The 13,319-nt window shown below is 36.1% G+C and overlaps 2 protein-coding genes across 2 annotated transcripts; both read left to right on the top strand.

The window, feature by feature from the left end:
• The first annotated feature begins 2,347 nt into the window (after positions 1–2,347).
• Positions 2,348–10,738, top strand: LOC116349684. The gene is made up of 7 exons (XM_031781229.1): positions 2,348–2,382; positions 3,300–3,742; positions 3,806–6,037; positions 6,119–9,611; positions 9,693–10,424; positions 10,486–10,556; positions 10,628–10,738. Exons 2-6 carry the CDS (start codon positions 3,317–3,319, stop codon positions 10,539–10,541), a joined length of 6,939 nt encoding a protein of 2,312 aa, XP_031637089.1. The 5' UTR covers positions 2,348–2,382; positions 3,300–3,316; the 3' UTR covers positions 10,542–10,556; positions 10,628–10,738.
• On the top strand, positions 10,672–12,955 carry LOC116349683. The gene is made up of 2 exons (XM_031781228.1): positions 10,672–11,155; positions 11,229–12,955. The coding sequence occupies exons 1-2, from the start codon at positions 10,672–10,674 to the stop codon at positions 12,953–12,955; spliced, it is 2,211 nt and encodes a 736-aa protein (XP_031637088.1).
• Positions 12,956–13,319: the final 364 nt, after the last annotated feature.

The raw sequence follows: 13,319 nt of genomic DNA, 5'->3' as shown, positions 1-13,319 counted from the left end.
GAGAAAATATCAATTATTAATTAAATTTAATGCGTATTTTGTTTCAAAATTCATTGTTGCCCTGCTACAGAATGTTTGTTGATTATAAGAGAAAAGAAAACAATTAAACACGAGTGCGAATGAACCGGTTGAGATTTTTCAATCATTTCATTGAGTCACTTTAACTAACTATGCTTTGTAATACTTTATAAGGCACCTAAAGCAACTACGTAAGTGCCCGCGCAATGCGCATGTTAATATCCATGCACTATATTTCATTATTCACTTATTTTCATGATGATCGTAAATTTATGAATGTTTTGTTCTAAAATCTCGCTTGAATATAAATTCCAAAAAAAATACATTATTTTAAACCATGATTACATTACTCTTAATAAACAAAAAATCGCGTGGATAATGTGCATGCTGAATCGGTCGTTTGCTGATGTCATGCAAAAGAATAAAATCAAATATAATAACTAAAACTCGACTCGCGTTTTACCGTCTGTTCTCATGTAAAAGTTCTTTGGGAGAGAAGAGAAGAGTTACTTTTTTGAATCGTAGTCGAAATAAGAACGGTTTCATGTTCTTTTTCGCCTTTCTTTACATTCATACTTAAAATGAGTTGTTAAAGGTTGCATGAAATACAAACTCCGAACGTTTTTTCGTCAAAGCGGAACGAGTAAATTGAAATTGAAATTTACGAGTAGATTGGCTTTGAATTATTGCTTTAAAATGAACAAAAATCTAAATAGATACGTATTTTTTCGTGAAATCTTTATTTTATTACCACTCAACGGCACAAAAACACACTTTAACTTGAAAATAGTGCAATCCAAAAAAAAAAAAACTGCACGCCAATCAATACAAAGTTGCAGTGGATGTATCGCATCTTGAAAATTGATAAGAACACTGCTAAAATTATGAAATTGCCAATATTCTCTCTATAATTGTTTCATTTTGCTACAAAGTATCAACGAGAAATGAAATTTTAAATTGTCAATTTTAATCAAATAGAACTATGACCTTTTTCACTAGATGTTATTTTAACTTACTTTTTACTTTACCAAGGAAACACTTTTTTGTACAAAAGGAATGAGAAATCAAGTAAAAACTACCGTTCTATCAATTTTATTTGTTTTTTGAATTCAAATGTATTCTTTTTCTTCCTATCTTTTAACAATATCGTCTTTTGTTTAGCAAAAATCAGTAAATTCTTTCACAGATTGAAAGCCGTTTCGAAGACTACTTATGCATTCGAATTCCACTCATATCATTTTTTACTGCAGCATTCACTTGTACTCATATGTGTTAGTTTTAGTAAGACGAATGTGATCGTGTGATATGAAAACAAATTAATTCGTGTTGAGTTAAATTTACGTTTATCGAAAGAGTTGTGTCTGTCTTACAGTGTGAGTAAAAATACTTTTAGTTTGTTTAATAAACAATGTTTATATTCCAAAAGGAATTGCTTGATTGTATATGAATAAACTCTTGATATTATATGTGAGCAACAATTTTTAGCGAATTTCATTTCAAAACAGTCACATTTGGACAATGAAGCTCATTTACGTTAGCTGAATAAACGTATCGCCGTTGTGGAAATCACTCTGAATGAGAAATAGAAAACTACTTGGAAAACTATCAAATCGGAATAAAATGAACGATCATTTGCACTCAAAATGAGTGATTTCATCCCTTTAAACAGCCGTTGATCATGATTATTCCAAAATAAAGTCATTTCTTTCGCTATTTCATGATTAAACGAACTACATTACTTATTATTCACAAGCTGATTTTCTTTATCAAAAAAATGACAATTTTAACTGACATTTTTGCTTATCAAATATTTGGAGAAAAGGAATGCCTCCCACACGTGAATTTGGGACCGTAAAATCACACCAACAGAAAACATACGTCATAATTGAGCTAAACAGAATTGAATGTATTCTCAAAGCACACTATCGTATACACATACACGCTTACACCAACATTGATACAATACAATACAATACAAAAGCCATTCTAAGGCAAACTCAATGGATACAGATGGATACAGCGTCGATTATTCAACGACTACTCGTCAGCGAAGTCAGTTTGGTTTTCAAATTAAGATTTGAAAGAGAAGAAGAGCGTTAGCCTTGTTTAGTGCTTGATTTTTTTCCTTGTTTTTCCTGTTTTGGACACAAATTAGTGATTTTTTAAACAAGAAAAAAAATAAATTGGACAAAAAAATATTGACAGTGTCTTATAAACAGAATTTTTCGGATATTTGAATTGAAAGAACAAATATATTGGTTTTAATTGAACGTAGCTTAAAACGGCAAATTTTGTGGTGTTTAAGTGCTTTCAGACTATAAATTATCACATTTATTTTCAATTAAATCTGGTGATTTCAACAAGGTACAGTTCTTAATTTATTTAATTCTTTTTTTATTGTAGAGAAAATAGTTGCAATTGCACAATTAAATTTCAAAATTGCTCACAAAAATGTTTCTCTAGATTTCAAGATTTCATTAAATTTGGTGGCAAAATGTGTTTTTGTGTGTTAAAAGATTGAGCAAAATGTTAATAAAGTTTTCATCAAAAATCAAAAATATCCATAAGAAATTGTGTGGAACATTCAGAGCGACGGTCGAATCTCTGAATTTTCTGAATTTAAAATCAAGTCTCGATATAAAATTTCGACTTTAATTCGTTCCGTTGTTTAAAACAAGAAGGTTATTCATTATGCGTATGATTTCTGTTATAAATATTTCACTGCAAAATGTCTCATAAATTGGAAGTACAAAAAGAAGAATATAAGAGAGAAAAAAAAATATCAAGTCGTGCATTTCGAATTTATACCAAAGAGGAAACACATTATCCACGCCCTTTTTTGTTTATTCGAATATGGTGGTTCGATATTAATGGATTTTTCTTGGAAATGTTGCCGTCATGAACATGCGACAACGCTATAAGTGCCAATGATGTATAGTTAGTTTATTTGTGTTATTCATTTAATGAAATGCTTGAATAATCAGAATCGCTTCTTTTTCGCTTGTTTATGAATAAATGAGTTTAATTGTTTTTCATATTGCTATAAACAATATTAAATACTAACGAAGACTGAATATCCAAACAACGTTTCTCATATTCTTTCGAAATGATGAAGAATTTAAAAATAAATCACCATATTTCCTCCAGTATCCAATGATTTAATGTACAAACTACATTTAAACGATATACGTAACTAAAACTAAGAGAGAGAAAGATAATGAATATTTACATTCTTTTTCGTATATGTGCAATAACAATTGATTTTGTTTTCATTTTTTTAGAATAATAATTTTAAATCATGAATATGGAAGTGGACGAGGATATTGAAGAAAAGTATAAAATACTTTTGAATCATGTGGTATTGCCGCGATTCTTGCCGCAAAACCGATCGGAACATTTGTGTAGCGAAGAATTGGCTTTGGTGTCAGCGATGGTAAAGAATGTGACCGAAAATGAGCTATTGACCCAACACATTCCACCGGCTACAATCAAGATGCTTAATATGTTGAACGAAGTACATAAAAATCTTTCACCAAACACCGTGTCACAACAAATTCAATCTCTAAAACCTGGTGACACATTTGGGATGTTTGTTCGTCGTCAAAATTGTGGCATTATGATTCACATGCCAGTTGATTTCGATCAATCGAAACGCGTCATCGTGGCCACGTTTCCTGGCAATATTCATCCGAAGCACATCTACAGCAATGACTCAGACATCAAGGTAATTTGTTTATGCTTTCAGATCAACATTTTCCGATGATTCTAAATACTTATGATTTTACAGTTCAATTACCCGATCCAATCGCTGAACGTGCCATTTTCAAAATTGATTTGCTCGGAAGAGTTTGCCGATCAACTGTGTTTTATGTACCAAGATCTACCAATCGAAACCAAAAATCGAAACTATGTCTCAAAATGGCTAGTAACCCTGCTCACTGATCAAATCAGCAAAACTGCGACAACGAACGAATTTCCGATTATTACGAAAAAAATCCGCGACGAAGTATTGGGCAAACATAGTAACAATTTCTTCAGGCGATCCAGTTTTTACATGTGCCTAAAAGTATTTCTTCAACATAATCTCACCATGGTGCTCGGTCAAGATCAAGCCAAATTACTGTACAAATTAATAATGATGCAGTTTTTGACTCGCATGATTGATACCTTTCAGAATGAAATGCACGAAACGCTCGATGTTGATTTACTAACACAGTGTATGGCAAAACTGGCCCGTCGAATCGAAAAACTTTTAGATTTGATGAAACATTCAGAGGTTCATGATTTTGATGAGTTACATCAAAATGTCCAGTCTCAAGCGAAAAAGACAATCCAAGAAATTCGCCACAAAATCAACAATCAAATTAACAAATTACAGACAGATGATGAAAATCGTGCACGACTATTGCCACTCGTTGACCTTGATTTTCATGCTGATGTTGAGCAAAAAATTCCCAAGCTATTAGGCTATTTGGAAAAACGGAAATGTGCAACAGATTCGAATCGAAATCGGTCCGAACTTAAGGTCAAAAAGCTGTCTCGCCATTATAGAAAAGAAACGAATGCACCGACTGTATCGGTATTTAAACAATTAACCAATGAAACTGAGAGAAATCTCTACGCCAATGATTTCGAAATTTGGGTATTGTATCAACTGAACGTTGAATGCATTTCATTTCGGCCCGATGAGCTTCGAGCATGGATCTTTGATTACACATTTGCCGTTGACAATTTGTATAAAGGCGATGAATTGGGCACAAGTCGAATGATTTTGGTATATTTAAAATTGATCGCCGCACTTGATAAGATTGCATGCAGAACATATCCAATTCTTAAACAACATCGAACAAGCATCAATCCAAACATAATAAATTCGTTATTGTTACCTCAACGTGAAGATATGGCCATTGCTTTTGAGCTTGAGCAATATTTCAAGAAGCGAAACGCTAATGCCACAGGTCCCGGGCTCATTGAGGAGAAAAGTGTATCGGTTAATTCATTTTCTGTTAAATTTGCCGAACAAAGTGCCGATATGCAAAACGTTGTTACTCAAATTAAACGAATTGAAGAGCATGGTATTGCATGCAAGCGACAAGAGTGGCAATGTGGTCGGGATGAAGTTCAAAGTCTACGAAATCAAGATCAACGTATGGTACATACAAATTATACAAATTATCGTTATGGCTATACGAGACACGATAAATTTTGTAAAAAATGTGTCGTTGAAAAAGAGATAAGGAACATGAGGATTGACATGTATGAACGTCCACTTCCAACCGAGACATATGAACAAAATGCTGTTGCCTTTGAGCTAAGATGCCCAATTGAAATTGCTTGTTTGCGAGATGTTTTGTTCAGTTTCACAAAATTGTGCGAAAATCCAAAAGGTTTTGAATTCGCCAGTCTGGTAGATGCCGCAAATAGGAGAGGTTGGGTTGCCTACCACCAAATTAATCAGTTCAATGTATCTAACAGCATGTTCATTTCACTTGGAGGAAGCAATTCATCGTATAAATACAAAGAGCATGTGGATAGTAGCTTTGAATGTTTTGTTGTTAAAAATGGCATCGGTTGTACTTTTTATGGCTCACAATCAACATTACCTTCTGCTATATCGGATGAGTGCATCAACACCGTTTGTACATTGCCCGTGGAAAATGAATATAAATCATTGCAATGGACTTTAAATGGAACGCACCACACGCAAAATGAGGTTTTATCGCGACAAAATGAATGCCACGAAAGATTAACATTGTCGGAATTCAAAAATTTCGGTTCGCTTCGTGCTGATGGTCATCGGTTACAGCTCAGAAAATTGTACGCTATGATCGAAACTGAAGCACTTTCATTGGAACAGTCTTCAGTTCTGTCGCTTGTCATTCAAACTCTTTGGGAGGCCGGAATTGCTGGAGATGATGGCGCAATTCGAGAATCTCACACAGACTTCAATGACTCCAAATTCGCCGCAGCAATGATTGAATTACTTGACAAATTTTGCGAACAACAAAAGAAGAACTGGGTAAGTTTTAAGAATGACAAAAACGATTTTATTAGTTGCATTGAATTAATTTTCGCCATTTCTTTTATAAATTTCCTGAAGGTGCATCCAAATAAATTGCTGATTGCCGCTTTGATCGCGGTTCGAGTGTTCGAGATGAACGACGACGAAACGTTGGCCGATCAAATTGTGAATCTTTTGGACAAAATTCGGAGCATTGCATTTGACTGGATTGAGAAAATTACACATGCAATTAAAGAGTCGACCAATTCAAGTCTTCACAGCGATAAGCAATTGCACATGAAGCTATTGTCTGTTTCGATAGCCGGAGCAATGACATTTTTCATCAACTACAATCATACATTTTTTGAGAAAATTTTCGTCGAAAACAAACAAACCAAGTATTCTGCGCCACGCGTATGGATTCAATTTATCATAACTATGAACAACAATATTTTATCAAACGCCAATCAGAATGAAATGCCCTTAAACCTGCGACTGCTGCTGCGAATGGTGCGAAACATTGGAATTCATATTGAGCCAACAATAAGATCGATGATCGAGGGATGCATGCCAATGCCGAATGACATTTACAGATTGGTGAAACAGTTATGGTCTCGTGTGGATTGTGCACGGTCGATTCAATCATATTTCTATTCTGATTATCCACAAACTCTGGTATTTGAAGTATTGTTGAAGGGCTTCGCAAACTACATTACAATTGACATTATAACCGGTGAATTTTTGGTAAATAATAGGCCAGTTGTGCATTCACCAACTACTATAACCGAAGCAGAAATATTCCAAAGAACATTTGGCAACTTTGTATTTGCTGTTCAGCCCGATTCGGCCTACACATTCTCAACCGTTCAGAAGTACAATAATTGCAACTACGAATTTCAGTGTGAAAACGAAACACTTATAATTGAGCGACGTGACGGAATCGAAAAAGAAATTGTTCCACCTTCCGTTCTAGCAAACGAAATTCCCCATCATTTGATTGAAAATTACAGCCACTTTTGGAATAAGCAAACAAACGTCATTGAATTTCGGCCGAAATTGTTTAGCGACAAAAATTTCTCGAATCAAGATGGAATTGAATATCAACTGGATTTAAATGAACGCCGATTGATTCACATGAAAACGCAACGACTCATGTTGGATATCACCAGTGGCAGCTATTTAAAAATTGCAACGCATTTATCGCGATTGGAAGTGCCGAAATTCATTCACGTTCTTATGGATAAACCGCAGGTAGCAACGGTCGAATTGATTCGAATGCGCCTGAAGTTCACTGTTGATGCTTCGGCACGGCGGCAAATCTACGATATGGAATCCAATGAATTTGCGGGAATGCGAGTGGGACTCGCGCAAAAATGTGGCACTTTATATGGTTTTCATCACGGACTCCTGTTAGAAAGTATGCCAAATGAAAATTCAATAACAAACGCTTCGAAAAAACTACTGATCATTCCACATGGAGAAATTCAGACGGAGCACACCAATTTGCATGTTTCAGTCAAAGTAAAGATCAATGGAGATCTCCGAAACCCACCATTCCACCAGTATGAAATCGATGAGTTTTGCTCTCAAATTAAAGCTAGCAGTAGCAATTACTCGGCATGGTTCTTTTTGGCTTACTTACACGCAGTCACATCGCACGGTGAAATGGAACCATTCACCAAAATGTCTGGCACTGAATGCGCTTTACAAATATTACAATCGGGTTTTGCATGGGCGTCGGCGCCATACGACGAAGATGCAACCAAAATGCTGGATGCCATCGCCAAATTATCGCCGAACCGAAAAATGAAAGAATTTTATCAACAAGTTGAATGGCCATCGATCATTCCGCCACGTTCGGCACAAGACACATACATTTTGATTGCGCATCGATTGCTGGAAGACAGTCAACGATTGCATGAATTGTATTTTATACCAAAGATGAAAACTTTAACAACAAACATTCTCAATAAACGACAATACCTTCGATCTTTACCGTTCATTCCAAATCTTAGAATATCCGAAACATTCGCAAAATATGAAAAGCTTCGAACATCGAAGGCAAGCTTTCCGTTCGAAACCCCGTCGAATGAAACACGAACCATTTCGGTTCTCTATCATAACCAAAAATACGTAGTACCGAAAGGATTGAATTTGAAAGGATTTCTGATGTCAAATGACACATTGGACGGTACAGCGAATATGGAAAATGTAAAACTTTTGTTACATCATCAAATTTATCAAAAATTCGTGGATCTTTGGATACCATTATATGAGTATGCTCGAAGAGGAATGTTCAACAAAGAACAATTTGCACTTATTTGGAGTGTTCTGTCGCATGAAAACAATTCGCTAGATCCAATTTTGGCATTGCAGGCAATTCAAATGAATCCACAAGCTTTTTGTTCAATCGATCTTCCGCCGATTGAAAAATACCAAATTGGCGAAGGAATGGAGTATGATGTGAATGTGGTCAGAAATATTTTGGGCAGTTATCATACACGTCCTTTTTCCCTATATTATTCTATGGACTCACCTGAAAGACTAGCATATGATGAACGCATTAAACAAGCTATTGAGAATATGATTTCTTCAATAAATTGGCCCTGCGATGGAATCAAGCTTCACTGTGACGTCAGTGAAATAAACGTGGCCGAAGCCAGCCTGGCAATCAGTCAACGGCTCAAAATTTGGAATAACAATCGAAAACTTGCGTTATTTATTCAACAAGTTCAAGAGACTTTGGAATGTTTACCAGCATCTGATCCGTTAACATTCAATGAATTGAAATATGTTGAATTTTGTTCAATGGATTGGCAAAAGTATGAAATTGATTATAAAATGAAAATGTGTGAACGCATCGATGATTTTGAGGAGGTAATTCAAGAAGCGCAAAGTATTTGGGTGGAAAATTCGGCAAATTTAGTAAAATCAGTTGACTTTTGGTGGTCAGTTTACGAAAATATTGTAAATGGATCAAATTCACAACATTTAATCGATGCCGGAATGTTTCCGCGTGCCGTGCCAAGCCTAGTATTACCGGCAATCACTGCGAAAGAAGACAATCCGTTGAAGATGGTAGTCGGCGCTTTAGCAGTGACAATAGTGCATGAACAACGACAAAAACGAATTGCCCTCTATTCGCAACAAGACCATCTGAAGGGAGCATTGACAAGAGAAATGCAAAATGAACCGCACGTCAATTGGAAACCATGCGAATATCCCGAATGGGTGCTGTTCGAAATCGAACAGAACTTGATGATTCGTCGCATTCAAGTCGATGTCGCGAGACAAATGATGGCCCCACAGAAAAATTGTGAGAAAAAACATTCGGTGATGCAGTTGAACATGGGCGAAGGAAAGACCGCCGTTATTACACCAATTGTGGCTGCAATTTTGGCCAATGGCAAAGAAGCATGCCAAATAACAGTTTTGAAACCATTATTTGCCACAAACTTGAAATCGCTGCGACGCTATTTGGGCGGAATGCTTAAACGGAGATTGTATATCTTTCCTTGCCGCAGAAATATGAAAATTGAGAAACATGTCAGCGAAATGCTTAAGATTTATGAGGAGTGCAAGCAAATGAAAGGTAAGTCATGATTCTCTATTCCTTTTTTTTTAATATTCAAACTGAAACTGCATTTCCAAAAAAAAAAAAAATGTATTTCAGGTATCATTCTCACATTGCCCGAATATCGGCTATCATTTCAACTGAAGATTTACGAATCAATTCAAAAGTCCGATTATAGAGCAGCCGCTTATTTCTTGCAAGTTCATAAATGGATCGAGGCGAATGTGCGAAACATTTTGGACGAATCTGATGCGATTTTACATCCAAAATATCAGTTAGTCTATACGTTGGGTACTCAGTCTTCTCTTGAAGAAAATCGTTGGCTCATTGCTCAAGCTGTGCTAAAGCGTATTCCATACCACATGAAAAAGCTGTACATTCAATTTGGTCCCGAGAAGATTGAGTTTGATGAGAATTACATTAAAAAAGGTCAAATTTTTGGAGCACCAAAGGTGAATCATCGTGATGATGTGTTTACACCATGCCGAATTTTAGATGGATCAGTTTACGAGGAATTAAAATCATTGCTTATCGAAGATTTTCTTAGCGGTCGCATTAATATCGCATTCCAAGAAATGAAACCAAACACTAAAAATGAATTACGATTTTTATTAAGAGAAAAATCTATTGATAAAAATACATTCCATCAAATTATGGACGTATTTTTGACGGAAGAACGTGACATTATCATGATTTTGAGCGGTCTGCTGCGCTTTGAAATTCTAAAATTAGTTTTAATGAAGCGTTGGCGCGTTAACTATGGAGTGAACGAGAAAGGGCAACGAAAAACCTTACGAGAAGGCGGCCGAAAAATGGCAATACCATTCAAAGGTAGAAACCACCCGTTTTCTGATTACAAAATCATTGACTTATTTTCGTTTTATTTTTGAAGCAAAAGACGTCGCCGCTGAACAAACTGAATTTGGTCATCCCGACGTCGCGATATGAGCTATTACTATTCAGGTTTGATTTGACTTCGTTTTAAAATTCTAAAATTTCTCAATTTCATCAAACTGTTCTTTTTTCTCTCTCAGGGCTCAACAACGATCAACTCAAAGAAACATTCAATGCTTTGTCAATGTGTCACAATGCGCCGGCAATTTACAATAAATGGGCGGAAAGTGTTTCATCGTCACTAATCGACGTATCAATTCAAACTTATTCGGGTGTCAATTTAAGTGATCCACAACAACGCGATGAAATCCTCTATCCAACGTATCGCTTTAATATGCATGTCATCGACTTTTATCTCGCCAAATTCGTTTTTCCGCGTGAAGCAAAAACATTTGAATATAAGCTGATGTGTTCCACTTGGGATTTATGCAGTTTTGCTTTGGAACATCCCTTAAGAGGATTTTCAGGTACGAATGACACCAAAAATATTCTGCCGATGTCAGTGGAGCAAAACGATCTGCCCGAACTCGAAAGTACCAACGAAGAAGTTCGTAAAACACTTTTGCTACCTGAGAATCAAGATTACAAGGCACTCGAAGCAAACGTAAGTGGCAGAGCCATAATTGGACAATTGGTGGATTGCGAAATACCGGTGCTTTTAGATTCAGGTAAAATTTACCATTTGACTTTTACTAGTATAGTAGTATTTATTTTTAAATGTTACCAATCTCACTTTTCCAGGTGCTTTAATGTTGGAATTGAATAACCAACAAGTGGCAAAAGAATGGTTGGCATTAGCTCCTGACACTTTCTTCGATGCAGCGGTTTTTTTCGACACAAATGATGTGATTCAAACAATTGATCGCAAAGAAATCGTAACGGAATTCGATTGCTCAGTTTATCGCGAAAAGTTGAACAGATGCTTGGTGTATTTGGACGATGTGCATACGCGTGGCACCGATTTAAAATTCCCATTGAATTGGAAGGCGTGCGTCACTTTGTCGGGTGATATAACGCGAGATAAAACGGTGCAGGCGTGCATGCGAATGAGGCAGCTGGGTAAAGGGCAATCGATTGCATTTTGGGCTTCATATGAAGCTGATTTGAAAATACAAAAGCTTTGCGAATCCAAAGCAAAGCCACACGAATGTACACCAAATCAACATGTAGTCGAATTCATTTGCAACAATAGTAAAACGGTCGAAACGGAAAATACGGTACATTGGGCTGCTGGTGCACATAACTACACCAAAAAGCTAATCGGACACTTAACTTGTGGGAATCATAACGATAGACTGTCATTGGATCACCTTCTGCGCACGGTCATTGATGGTGAGATAACAAAACTTGAAGATATGTATGGCGATAAACAAGAAGCACCATTGGCCGACATCACCAGAAATAAATTCAATAAGTTGGCTCGAGACTTTAGCGATTTTCGAAATGTTATCACGAACCTTGAAAATAGTGTGCAAAAAAAAGTAGAGAAGCAAGCTAGCAATGTGAAGCGTTTCGTTCAAGGATTGGACGAAGAGCAGGAGAGAGAGCTGGAAAAAGAGATGGAACTCGAACAAGAATGTCAGATTGAAAGGCCGAATCGAATGAGTCCTGTGAAACCCGAATTCGATAAAAAATTGCAACACTTCATTTCGGAAGGTGCAACAACAACTATTTTGTCCGATTTGTTGAAAAGACAGTGCTTAATTTCACTCGGAAAGAGTCTCGAAAACTCTCAGCTCATTCGTAACCATGTTGATGAAACGAAGGCATGGTCTGATTACATATTTGTAACAAAAGACTTTACGCAAGTTTGTACGAAGTGCGAGAGATATTATGGTTTCCATTCGAGTTTGTGGTCCGCAGACGATTATTCGTTGTATCATTCTCAACCATCGCGTGCCAAAGACGCATATATGCGTCCGATTTGGTGGATAGCTCGAGTCGAAGATCGCACAAGTGGAAAGTATTATTTAATACTTTTGAGCTCCTTCGAATGCGATCGACTACTTTCCACATTTAAAAAGAGCAAAAATGCGGCCCTGTTCCTGTACCGACCAAAATTGAGTAAATTCCACAATGACTTGCTTCATCAATCAAAATTACAAGTCAGTGCAATGACAACCATTCCACGTATTGATATTCATGATCAAGTACAGATCGCAATGTATTCAGGAGCGATGTATTTCAACAATAAATCGGAACAAAATGCATATTGTAACTTCTTAGGTTTAATTCCTCGACCAAGACCTGATGAATTTGAAGCAGATATATTTGAGTCGAACGGCTTTGTCCCGCCTAAAAATCGATCACATTCAACAGCTATTTCGAATGCTGTTGGCAAATGCAAATTCAACAAAAATCCCGCTGATTTGGCTATAAAATTAATTCAAGCGCATCATTACGCACTGCCCGAAGAATGTCATGCATTCTCAATTCTCAAACAAGGTTTGGGTGATTTAACCTACTGAACATTTTCATTTTGCACTTCAAATGTATGCTGAACATTCACTCTATTTTAAGTTTCTAACATGAATTTTGTAACCAAAAAACTTTTTATTTTCATTAAACAAGAATTAAACTTTGAACTTACAATAAAGCTTTTTTAATTTCATATTTCGATTTTAAACTTTTTAATCTTCAAATTATTTATTGGCAAACGGGAAATGGTAAAACAAATTTTTAAATCGACTAGTTTCCACATTAAAAATCTTTTGTTAATCATGACAAAATAAAATATGGTAAAACATCAATTGGTGCCGGATAATTCTTCAGCCAGCGTGGACCGTTGTAAGTTTTGTTTTGATTGGGATCGAACCACTTTCCTTTCGGTAA

Source organism: Contarinia nasturtii, unplaced genomic scaffold, assembly GCF_009176525.2.
Source record: "Contarinia nasturtii isolate CC-2019 unplaced genomic scaffold, AAFC_CNas_1.1 Cnas_scaffold_3116, whole genome shotgun sequence".
NCBI lineage: Eukaryota > Metazoa > Arthropoda > Insecta > Diptera > Cecidomyiidae > Contarinia > Contarinia nasturtii.
This window is presented reverse-complemented; position numbering and strand designations above follow the sequence as displayed.

What these genes read in the sequence shown, in the direction of transcription:
- LOC116349683 (XM_031781228.1), top strand. Translation starts at nt 10,672, where the DNA reads ATGTGTCACAATGCGCCGGCAATTTACAATAAATGGGCGGAAAGTGTT. An exon ending in ACCGGTGCTTTTAGATTCAG is followed by an intron (nt 11,156 to 11,228) that starts GTAAAATTTACC and finishes TCACTTTTCCAG; the next exon opens with GTGCTTTAATGTTGGAATTG.
- LOC116349684 (XM_031781229.1), top strand. Translation starts at nt 3,317, where the DNA reads ATGAATATGGAAGTGGACGAGGATATTGAAGAAAAGTATAAAATACTT. An exon ending in GCAATGACTCAGACATCAAG is followed by an intron (nt 3,743 to 3,805) that starts GTAATTTGTTTA and finishes ATGATTTTACAG; the next exon opens with TTCAATTACCCGATCCAATC. An exon ending in AACAACAAAAGAAGAACTGG is followed by an intron (nt 6,038 to 6,118) that starts GTAAGTTTTAAG and finishes AATTTCCTGAAG; the next exon opens with GTGCATCCAAATAAATTGCT.